General features: G+C 36.9%; 2 protein-coding genes across 2 annotated transcripts; one reads left to right on the top strand and one right to left on the bottom strand.

Annotated features, from left to right (window-relative positions):
* The first annotated feature begins 661 nt into the window (after window positions 1-661).
* Window positions 662-2207, top strand: LOC127804624 (chalcone synthase-like). The gene has a single exon (XM_052341510.1). The coding sequence runs from the start codon at window positions 773-775 to the stop codon at window positions 1931-1933; it is 1161 nt and encodes a 386-aa protein (XP_052197470.1). The 5' UTR covers window positions 662-772; the 3' UTR covers window positions 1934-2207.
* Window positions 2208-3888: 1681 nt separating this feature from the next.
* LOC127804618 (chalcone synthase 3-like) lies at window positions 3889-5277 on the bottom strand. The gene has a single exon (XM_052341500.1). It carries the CDS (start codon window positions 5198-5200, stop codon window positions 4016-4018), a length of 1185 nt encoding a protein of 394 aa, XP_052197460.1. The 5' UTR covers window positions 5201-5277; the 3' UTR covers window positions 3889-4015.
* Between the last annotated feature and the right edge of the window lie 7125 nt (window positions 5278-12402).

Below are 12402 nucleotides of genomic sequence, written 5' to 3'. Positions count from 1 at the left end.
GGCGAGGCAAGCAAAGTCGGCGGCGCTATCACAGAAGAAGAAGAAGAAGAAAAAGGAGAAGAAGAATAAACTTTGATGCGCATGGGCTTAATTTTTGAGGGTTGAGTATGTGGAGGGTATATTTGACATGTAAATGGTTACAAAAAGTAATAAGTGTGACTGCAAATAGTAAAATTTAAAATATTAATTAGACTGGTTACGAATAACAAATTTTATAATTGCAAATAGATTTCCCAACAAGGGGGTGTTGGGGGTAAATTGACAAATCTACCCCCAATTGGATGAAGATTTTGTGCACCTGCGTTAAAGCAGGTGCACAAAATCGCAATCGTCATTCAGCATATGCACTTTGGCCTAGACTTTTCTCAAAAGAATAATTATTAATTAATTGCTCTTGCTTTCGCTACGTTCCTTCGTTAGAAAAATTACCACGTTTTGAAAAGCGAGACTACTCTCGAATTCTTATTCAAACATGCATGGTGGATTTTTAAATAGTCAACAAATGTGTGTTTATTAAACTATACATATATTGCTTTAATACACTATGTGGATTATAATAATATCCCACGAGAAGGCCGAGTCCAACATGCTTCATCATATGTAAAATAAAGCGTCACCCCCTCAGGCGAGTACTGGAGAGGTGTTGTATAAATAGAGCATCAATGGCCATTCAGCTCTCTCATCCATCATCACTGCAAATTCCACCTTAATTTTCTTTATTTTTCATCCAAGTTCATTAACCAATCCTCACACCCCAACCGCACAGGCAGTGATGGAGCAAATAGCCAAGCACCCCATCCGCACAGGTAGCGCCATGATCCTCGGTATTGGCACCGCGAATCCGGAGAACTATGTGTACCAGGCCGACTACCCTGATTTCTACTTCAGGGTCACCAAGAGCGAACACATGCCCGATCTCAAAGAGAAGATGAAGCGCATTTGTGAGAAGACCTGCATCAAAAAGCGTCACATGTATCTCACCGAGGAGATGCTTGAAGGGATGCCCAATCTCTGCGCCTGTTTGGCTCCGTCTATGGACATCCGTCAAGAGATATTAGTGGAGGAAATTCCAAAACTGGCCAAAGAAGCGGCTCTCAAGGCAATCGAAGACTGGGGACAACCACTCTCTAAGATTACTCACGTGGTCTTTGGCACAACCTCTGGTCTTGATATGCCTGGTGCTGATCTGCGGCTTGTGGAGCTCCTTGGTCTCGATCATTCCGTCCAACGATACATGCTCGGCCACCAGGCTTGTGCTGGTGGTGGCTGCATTCTCCGACTAGCCAAAGATATTGCCGAGAATAACCCCGGTGCAAGAGTTCTTGCTGTATGCTCTGAACTCACAGTTTGCATTTTCAGTGGCACCTGCCATACCCATTCTGATTTGCTTGTTAGCCAAGCATTATTTGGCGACGGCTCATCAGCCTTGATCGTTGGTTCAAACCCTGATAAATCCATCGAAACTCCAATTTTTGAAGTTGTGGGAGCTTATCAACATACAATTCCAAACTCTCGGGAAGCAGTCGAAATCCACTCCCGCGAAGCCGGGCTCATTGTTTATTTGGCCAGGACCTTGCCTGGCCACGTATCCAATAACATCGAGAAATGCTTGGTTGACGCTTTCACTCCACAAGGAGTTAGCGACTGGAACTCACTCTTTTGGGTGGCCCATCCGGGTGGCAGAGCTGTTTTGGACCTAATCGAATTGAAACTCAATTTGAAGGAGGAAAAACTCTTGGCTAGTCGTCATGTGTTGAGCGAGTACGGAAACATGGCAAGTGCTTGTGTATTTTTTGTTTTAGATGAGATTAGAAAACGATCGCTAAAAGAAGGGAAGGCTACCACTGGAGAAGGATGTGAATATGGTGTGTTGTGTGGATTTGGACCAGGATTAACTATTGAGACAGTTGCTCTTCGTAGTGTTGCCATCTAATCTAGCTTGCTTATGGAGAGCCTGGTTACAGGTTTCTTACACATAAACAATAAGGTAATTAAAGTTGTATTCTTTCATTTTTGCATTCTTGTATTTCTCCAATTAATTCCTCCTGTCCGTTTCACTGTTTGGATTGGGGGAGCAAATTTGGATGTGTGAGTGTCCAATGGGAAGGATTTTTATGGGTTAGAATGCGTACAACATTCTCCCAACCAAAAGATGTAAGAGAGTATTTTTGAAAGTAACAAAAATGAAAGAGTTTAAGTTGTATTTACTTTTTTATTGTTCTTTAAAATTGAGTTGTTATAAATGATGATGTAAAAATTTATATTGGCTTATATTGCTTAATAAAAAGATATGATGAGTTTTATTTGAATTATCAACGTTTATATAAATATATATGTGTATATGTGAGAAAAAATAAAATAAATTTTTTTTTGATCCTTTTCGATTGAGATAGTTGCCTTGCGCAACATTGCACCATAGAATCCCTCAACTAAAGTGGGTTGTGGCATGTTGCTTGATATTGATGTGATTTTAAATAATCTTCTAGTGAAAGGTTGCAGTCCTTATAAGGTGTAACCAATTTATATAGAAAAGTTACCATTTATACTTATTAATGTATGATATAAAAGATCGGAATAACTTATCTTGATGGGTCTACATAAACTTTTCAGGGGTCATTCATTTTTAAATTTTTCCAGTTTAAGCACGCTTTATCCGAGACTTCTTTACCTATATTTAGTCCAAAAGATATTCATCTGGTGTTGTTTCTTTCCTTATTTATCTTCGATATATACTGCCTTTTTCTGGACTCTTGGAGTATTACAAAGATTGCAGCCTTATAATGTGTAGCCTAATTTATTTATATACAAAAGTTATCATTTATATTTATTAATGTATGAAACAAGTTTATTGAAATAAATGTTCAACAGAGATACTTTCATAGCAGACATAGATCAATGCCAAGTTTGCAATGCTAAAATCAATTGTTGCTCCTTTCTAGACAAAACTAGTTATTTTCACAATTGTGTTGGTTGTGGCATTATTGGGTCATAGACACAGTTCCACCACAATCTAATGGTTGTCTAAATTTCATGGAGTCTTATCCACTTTTATTAAGAAATAGAAAGATATCATATTTATATCATGCCTTAGCTTATGGCACAACAACAAATCCATATAACATTTAAAATTACATTTACATCCCCCCTCTCTTTATATATATACTCATATGGTTTTAGATTTTTATTTGAGATGATCTTTGGTCCTAGATTTGTTTTGGTGTTTGTGATTTAAACATTTTAGAATTTTTTAATGTAAAGATGAAATTTCATTAACTTGATTAGAACAACACCCAACATGCCCAGCAAAAACCATATTATATATATATATATATATCTGTGTGTGACTTTGCCTGATGGTGTTCTTAGCTATTTGTATTGTCTGTGATTTTATCTTAACATAATAATGCTAATCATATTTATTAAAAAAAGTAATTAAATAATATATTTTTTAAAAATTTTAAATAATAAAAGACAAGGTCAAATAACTTATCCAAATGCAACTTAAAGAAATGCACAAGTTGATGATATTCATGTTATAGCCTATCATTAATTTAGCTTATATTTGTTATTTTATTTATAAACAATTCAACTGAACTAACAATATAAATATTTTATAGTTATATTTATTATCCATGACTTAAAGACATGTTACGTTTAGACATGTCTTAAATTGATAGTTATGTGCTTAATACATGATATTTTGATTAATTTAATTAGAAAAGCTTGCAAAAGGGGCAGTTTTTATTCACTGGCTTGTACCCAAAAGGGTTGCAAATAATTGGATCATGTGCATAAATCTCATCCATTGAATTGAATCATCTGCTGATCAAAAGCCACTTGAAATAAAGAAGATATCTTTCTCTACTGAAAAAAATAGTAGGCAGGTCGTTCATGAAAAGCCACAATTACTCTGTAGGCAATATTAGGTTTATTTCGGCGTTACACAATGAATAAAAGATTACAACATTACTTTAATTAATCATATATAAATACAAATGGATATAAGCACAAATAGCTAGTTGAGGGATCCGATGGAAACGCTACGCAGAGCGATCGTCTCGATAGTCAATCCTGGTCCAAATCCACACAATACCCCATATTCGCATCCTTCTCCAGTGGTAGCTTTTTCTTCCTTGAACGACCGCTTTCTCATCTCATCCAGAACGAAGAACACGCAAGCACTTGCCATGTTTCCGTATTCACTCAACACGTGTCGACTGGCCAAGAGCTTCTCTTTCTTCAAATTGAGTTTTGATTCAATCAGATCTAGAACTGCCCGACCACCAGGATGGGCCACCCAAAAAAGTGAATTCCAGTCATTGATCCCATGTGGAGTGAAAGCATCAACCAAACACTTTTCGATGTTGTTTGATACATGGCCAGGCAAGGTCTTGGCCAAGTTAACAATGAGGCCGGCTTCGCGAGAGTGGATTTCAACTGCTTCCCTTGAGTTGGGAATGGTATGCTGAAATGCTCCCACAACTTCAAAAATGGGACGTTCGATTGATCTATCAGGATTAGATCCTACAATCAAAGCCGATGCCCCATCGCCAAATAGTGCTTGGCTTACGAGCAAATCAGAATGGGTATGACAAGTGCCACTAAAGATGCAAACGGTGAGCTCGGAGCAAACGGCAAGGACCCTTGCACCGGGGTTATTCTCAGCGATGTCTTTGGCTAGGCGAAGGATGCAACCCCCACCCGCACAAGCTTGGTGGTAGAGCATGTATCGTTGCACAGAATGGTCAAGGTTAAGGAGCTCCACAAGACGCAAATCGGCACCGGGCATATCGAGACCAGAGGTGGTGCCAAACACCACGTGAGTAATCTCGGAAAGCGGTTGCCCCCAATCATTGATTGCCTTGAGTGCGGCTTCTTTGGCTAGCTTTGGAATTTCCTCGACTAGGATCTCTTGACGAGTATCCATAGATGGAGCCAAACAAGCGCACAAGTTAGGCATCCCCTCAAGCATTTCTTCGGTGAGATACATGTGACGCTTTTTGATGCATGTCTTTTCGCAGATGCGCTTCATCTTCTCTTTGAGATCCGGCAAGTGCTCGTTCTTAGTGACCCTAAAATAGAAGTCGGGATAGTCGGCCTGATAAACGTAATTGGGCGGATTTGCAGTGCCAATGCCGAGGATCATGGCTCTGTGTCGACTGTCGCTATGGCGCTGCTGGGCTATTTCAATTTGCTCCATCGATCACAGCCTTGCTTAATTCCTGCTCTAATAGTATTAATGAATTGCAGGGATGGATGGATGGATGAGAGAGTTGGGTTGCTTTGATCCTATTTATAGCATACAACTCCTAGTCCTAGCCCAGTCGCCGGCTCGACTTGGCCGTCGAGGAAATTACCATGAACCACGATGCCTTCTGGACTTGGCCGTCACGTTGGATAATATATTATATAATATATAATGTTATAATCCACCCCCACCACACACAACACATACATACTATATATAGCATTATTATTAGTTTAGTATACACACATTTTGACTGCTTGAATCCACTGTTCATCTTTGAGTGGGTCGTGTGGCTGCTTAAATTGACCTTGTGGTTTTGAAAAAGTTCACTGCCATACTTCCGTTAAGTAATGGATAAAATATTCATATTATGCGAATTACTTATTCTAACAATATATGCATATATATATTTGTGAAAGAAACTGTATATATAACACTTCACTTTATATCCGTACAAGAAGTCTATGCACACTTGAAAGAAAAACGCATAAATAATACTGAAATTAGAAACAACAGCTTTGCTGTTAGGTTGGCCTTAGCCCTGCGGTATTGCCCCCAACCAAATTCCACCCCCGGCCGCACCCTCCTTTTAACTTGCTACATGTTTCTTCTGGCCCAAAAGGGAGAGCTCAGACACAAGCTTGAGGCAATCGGAGGATAGGTTTAAGACAATTGAGTGGACTCTAATGGTTTAAATACTGGGGTGACTGGTACTTACAAGCACTTTGACGTTTAAGTGAAATTGAGAATTGACAATATATCAGTAAGGCCAAAAAAGAACATACATTAACCTGTGATCAACTTGATTTATATAGTGGCAAGAAGGGGGACTCCCCTGTGTATATGCTTGCCTCGTGCGTCGCAGTGTGATGGGATTGAAATTTTGAAGCTAGCGAGGCTCCTTGGTAGAGGCATGGCGTCGACGAGACTAGCAATAAATGCGGATAAGATTCATAATGAGCGCACGGATGTTGTAAGTACCAAGGTGATGATGATCACTGTAGATAAGTAAAAGGGTCAAGATTGGGCTAGAAGACAGGTAGAGGTCTTGGGCTTCTACCAAGTCGGGTCTGATTGGGCTTGCACGATCAATAGTCCCCCAAGTCGAATGTGCGCGAGGGCAAGCATTTGAGCTTGAAACGCCAAGATGATTGCTGAGCTTTTATCGTGTGAGACCAGGATTGTCGAGCTTGGGATGAACTTGGGACGAGACCCCCGAGGCGTCGTAAAGCAGCTTGGGGTGCATTAGCTGAAGAGATGGGATTTTATGATAAAGACCAAGTTTGGAATGTGCAACTGAGATGATTGAGGTTGGTTATACGTAATCGGAATATTTTGAGCTCGGTATATACCATTGAAACGGTTGAGCTCGGTATGCTTAAAGTGACAGACGTTTCTGGGTATTATCAATTTCTCTCTCTTGGAGCTTAATTATTTTTGGGTGACTATTAATGTTCTGACACAGCGTGCCCACTTTCGAGATTCGAAGTGTTAGGCCTATAAGATAAGGCGACGTGGTGAAAATGGTAAGGTGGCGTGGTGTAAGTGTTGGTGAGAGTTTTAGGGAGAGTGTTTTGTCGATGATTGGTCCTTTATCTGGTTTGGTGGCGGGTCTCGTCGACTAGTTTATTAAGGCAAGTCATGTCGTGATTCCAGAACTTATGCAGGGTGTCGAGTTCTGATTACTCTGTTTTCGTTGATTCATTTGAGGACAATGCAAGTATTATCATGTTTATGTTCCATTTCTCTCTCTGTCTCTCTATATATATATGTGTTTATCAATTTGGGTTTAGATATTTATTTTGAATATTTTTGTTCTTAGATTTGTGTGTTAGCCTATTTACAATTTAAATATTGTGAGTGCTCGGATTTACATATAATATTTTTAACTAATAAATGATGACGGTTTTGTTTTTGTTTAGGTATTTTTAGATAAATAAAGAGGAAGAGAGGGTTGTCGGCTATTAATTGAATTAAAATCTAATTAAATTGTACTAGAAAACTAAAAGGATTTTCTCAACTAATTGAAATAGAATTGTTTGATGAATATTTATATTTCAGTGTCTATTTCCGGTGGAGTGCAATAAATAAAATCAATTATAATCATGCATTCTTAAATGGCTTTTGATGCCCTATTTAGCCAAACAAATTAGCAATCACAAAACCGATTTTGAACTCAATTCCAACCCCTAAAAATTACGTTAAAAAACTACCTAGTTTTCATCACCAAATATTAAATTTAATGGGTTTTAAAGATTTAAAATTAAAACGTTTATAAATTGAGATTAAATATAAGAATATAATTGATTGCGGGTCAATGTATTCTTAGTTGCCCAAGTTGTTTAATTTTAATATATTGGAAGAGTGGCATTACTAACCACTACAACAAATTGTGCCTTAAAATAATATTTTATAGGGCACTTAATTGTTATGCCTCATTAAAATTATTGTATTGAGGCACTTTTTTATATTGTGCCTTAAAATAATATTTTAGAGAACACTTTTTAAAAAATGTTCTAAAAAAGATGCCTCAACAAATTATTTTTATTTAATATAATATGAATTATGAATATGGTGTCCACTACTTAATGGAAGTATGTAGGCTCTGACCATTTTCAAAATCACAAGGTCAATTAACACACAACTAACATGTTCAATTTCATGACTCAATCACACTCATGAGGTCTTTGCGAAGCAACGACGTAAAGTTGAAGAACTCACGCAAGTAAGAATAAATTAATTGACGATCGAGTACTCACCCAAGAAAAGACTAAATTGACGACTATATATTTAATTGGACTTAATTGACGATCTCGTTACTTGTTATTTGAAATTTAAAATATTATTATTTAACTTATAACATAATTGTCACAAGCCTTTGAATTTAGAATGGAGCTCAAAAAATAAAAATTTTTAAATAACCCTAATTACATAGCTCTCATTTTAACTGACAGAAGTTGAAATGGCATCATTTTAAAAATCTTTATGCAAATGCAATTTTTAGGAGAATTATTAGGCTAATTTACAAGCGTACGAATCGCGTAAATAATATAATGAATGAGTAGAGTGTCGATCCCACAAGAATTGGATTAAATATCAAAATTGAATTAAGTTTAATATTATTTAGACTATAAAAAGAGATAGATTTGAATAAATTAAACTAATGAGAACTGAAATTAAATATAAATTTAAAAATAATTTAACTTGAATAAAATAGAGACAACTAGGGTGTTTCGAATACACTTATTAATCTGTCTTAACTTTTAATCAATTGGTTTCTATCAATTCAATTGGGGTGAATATCTAAATTGGTTAGCTTCTTTTTCAAGATTTATTAACTTAATTAAATCTCAATTTTTAACAATTAACTTATTTCCCAATAGTTATGATGATGCAGAGCCGATCACTCTCTCCTATCTTGGACCAAATACCTACAAAACGGAGTCGAAGACTCATTCCTCTGTGATCACTCCGACGTTCAAATCAGTTCACCAAGTTATCCAAACTAAAGTATGTAGCTAAAAACTTAAGAAAGAGGGGAATCCCTTACTCGTCTTAATTGCTTCTTTTTTATCCTCTTATCAAGATAAGAATTTCCTTTTCGAACCTCCGGGATCCAGATCTCGTCCTTTGCGGAGTCATGATCTTGGTGATATGGATATGGTAATCGTTTTCGAGGGGTTCAGGATAATCCTCATCTCCATGATCTTTGGAACGATGATTGAGGCCGAGGAATCCAGGAAATCTTTGTTGAGCAAAAGGCTAGTCAGTTTGTTGAGATGTATCTGCCATGTGTCTCTCCCAGACTTTGGCTGGATGGCGACCTTAGATTGGCTTTCCGGCGAACACGTGTCTTTGTTGTTACTAACTATATTCTCGGGGTATAGGAGTAATTATAAACTCGGTGGTATTTTCCCTCATCATTTTCCCCCCACTCCTCGAGCCATTCAACTTCAATGGCTCAAGAAGTGTTGAAGTCTCCGAATGTTTCGAGCACAAAGCGTTGATTATCTCTGAGGGTTCGAGCTCATTTTTCCCCCCGAAGATTGAAATCCACCGGGGAGCCGATGAGGTTTTTGCCTTTCCATAGCGTGGCTATCAATTTTTCTCGATGTCAACATCAATTTTTCCTGACTCTGTCCGAACTTTTCACTCTCGAGACGCGCAATTCAAGGTAATTAATGCTCATCATTACTTGTCTCTTTATTCTCCGCCAATAAGGCTTTAATACGTGATTCTTGCCCTTCCGTTTATTTCTTCTCCCGATCTCTTTCTAGCTAGCTTGTTGTTGTTTCACTGTGCTTAGTGTGCGTTCCCTTCTCTTCTTGTTCCCCCTTCGCTTTCTTTTTCAGCCTCTCTTTCATAGCGATTATTGGATTTGGAAAGCTCAACTCGGCCGATGCGGAGCTAGTTAAGTGGGAAAAATACCCTGCTTCTTCCATTCCCTGCCAATGGATTAGTGAGTCAGAGTGCAGCATTTTAGAGAAAAATATAATATTCTCGAAAAGTGGGAGGTCAAGTTTAACACCCATTTGTGGGCATGCCATCATGTTATCGGTCGTCTCTATGTCTCCAAATGTGCTTTTGATAGGGGTTTTCGCCTGCCCCCCGAGGGAGGGTCATGTCACTTCTTCAACATCTTACCATCGTTCCAACCCAACTATCCCTTTTCAGATGGAGGTATTTGATGGGTTTTATCGTTATTTGTAGTTTTGGTCGAGTAGACTCTTTGGGGGAGCTTTTTGATTACTTATTCACTACCAACCGCGACCCAGAAGGTTGGATTTCTATTTCGCTAAGGATTATGAAGGAAAGTTACCTCCTCGTGTTTAATAAGGGTTCTGATCCTGAGATCATGGCTACGTCGCTCATGTCCTTCAGGGGGTCTAAAAATTTAGACACCAAGCGTAAGCATCCGAGCATCGAGGCTATCAAAGAATCGGGTAATAGGATCCTAGGCATCAGTAGGGACTGGAAAGAAGAATGGCTTTCAAAGCCAACGCTTACCAAGGCGGGCCTAGATGGTGAGACGTGTAAGTGTTAGCCCTTACCTTTTTTCCCTACTCCCTCACTCTTTTCGGCTTGGTCGGACATTGATTCCATTATTTTTTCTACGCAGTTGAAGATCTCTGGGAGATAGCCTATTCGCCCGCTACCAAAGGGATGCTCTTAGACTTTCCCGAAAGCAAAGAATCTTCTACCCCATCCAAATCGAAGAAGACAACTGAGAAGGCCCTCAAGAGCTCTCAGGGTAAAGGACTCCCTATTCTGTCTGAGAAGGCTCCCAAGGCCTCTTAGAGTCAAAGACTCCCTACTCCCTCCAGATCGAAGAAAACATTTGAAAGGGACCTTACGACCTTCCAAGAGGCCTTAGAGGGCAACACTGGGGCTCACCCGAAGAGCCATTCCTCCAAGTCCCGAGCTTCGAAGAATATGAGGGACCCCCAAGCTTCTCCTTCATCAAACCCTATTTATGACCAGAAGTTTCTTCCTGCCCTGATTTCTCTTCTATCTTCCTTCGTGGGGTCTCGGTACCTCGCGCCACGCCTATGGATGCCATATAACATTCCCAGGCCAAACGCAAATCTCCTTGCACTTCTCCTACCCCATTAGCTATGGGGAAATTCACCATCACGTGTGTTGAGCCAACCTGCTCATATTAATTAAGTTTTGATGATTAACAAAAATATTTTTATGATATAAATGTATTTATTTATCATATAAAAAAATAAATTTATTTTGAATTAAAAGTGGATATAAAGAGTAAATTTATTTTGAATTAAAGGTGGATTGTTTTTAAACATATTTCTTTCTTTGATCATTTATGTCTCAAAAGTTTATGTTTGAATTTTCATTTATTGATAAATGTTTTTATTACTTATGCAAAAAGTATATTAATTTTGAATTAAAGGAGAATTACTTTTAGACATGTTTTATCTTTCTCATACAAAAAGTAAATTTATTTTGAATTAAAGAAAATTGGTTTTAGACATGTTTTCTTTTACTCATGCAAAAAGTAAATTTATTTTGAATTAAAGGAGATTGTTTTTAGACATGTTTTCTTGTTTTTATCATTTATGTTTAAAAAATTTATATTTGAATTTTCAAATCATGATTTCTCATACAAAAAGTAAATTTATTTTGAATTAAAGGTTAGACATGTTTTCTTATTGTTGGAGAAAGTCTAAACATTTTTTGAATTTCAAACTTCATACTAACCATTTCGTTAGTAGCTAAAATGCTTATAAATACTCCCCTAAACTCATTTTTATAGTATCCATTGCACATATTGTACATCCAAAACTCCTAAAAGCTCTCAAACTAATTTTCAAGCATTCCAATACTCTCAAAGATTCATTGTTCATCTACCGAAGAGCCACAAGATAAGAGCAGACAAAGAGATCGCAAAGCCGAATCCAATCTTCTCCATTCAAACTGAGGTCACTGTTTATTTATTTATTTAAATATTATTTCCTTGTATAATTTGTTCTTAATTGCTTATTTGTATTCAAGTGTGGATAAATTATTTGTAACATTTAAATTATTATTGAGTATTGTATAGGTTTCCTAGATCCGTTAAAATCTAGGTGAATCTAGTTTCTAAGGTAAGTTAGGGAGAAAAGCTTGGTGCAATGGTTTCCTAGAACCTATTGTAATTTAGGTGTGTATCTAGTTTCCAAGATAAATGATTAGTGGTTAATTTTATAAAAAATTTGTTATAATTATACCCTTCTTTTGATCTTAAAAATAGTTTAAATTAGATATTAATATATATTTTATGGTTATATGCAAGTTTAAATTGAAAAATGAATGAAATGAAATTTTAAAGTAAAATTTAATAATAATAATAATAATAATAATATATAAAATTATATATAATACATATACATCATTATATGCATGCATGTAATATATATATATAATATAATATATATATATGTGCCATGTGTAATATATATATAATATATAATTTATTAATAACATTAAATTATTTTTATTTTTTTTAGGCATGAAGAATTCAAGCCCATGAAGACTTAAAGTCCATGAAGAATTCAAGTCCATGAAGAATTCAAGCCCAATTTGAGCAACCCATGGAAGATATTATTTGGAGAAGGTCCAAAGATTATTTTTAATCCTAATGAAGATTAAAAACC

This window comes from Diospyros lotus, chromosome 1 (genome assembly GCF_014633365.1).
Source record: "Diospyros lotus cultivar Yz01 chromosome 1, ASM1463336v1, whole genome shotgun sequence".
Lineage (NCBI taxonomy): Eukaryota > Viridiplantae > Streptophyta > Magnoliopsida > Ericales > Ebenaceae > Diospyros > Diospyros lotus.
The sequence above is the reverse complement of the archived record's forward strand: the minus strand, read 5'-3'. Positions and strand labels throughout refer to the sequence as shown.

Bases quoted from the DNA above. Each gene is read 5' to 3' on its own strand.
- LOC127804624 (XM_052341510.1), top strand. From the start codon at position 773: ATGGAGCAAATAGCCAAGCACCCCATCCGCACAGGTAGCGCCATGATC.
- LOC127804618 (XM_052341500.1), bottom strand. From the start codon at position 5,200: ATGGAGCAAATTGAAATAGCCCAGCAGCGCCATAGCGACAGTCGACAC.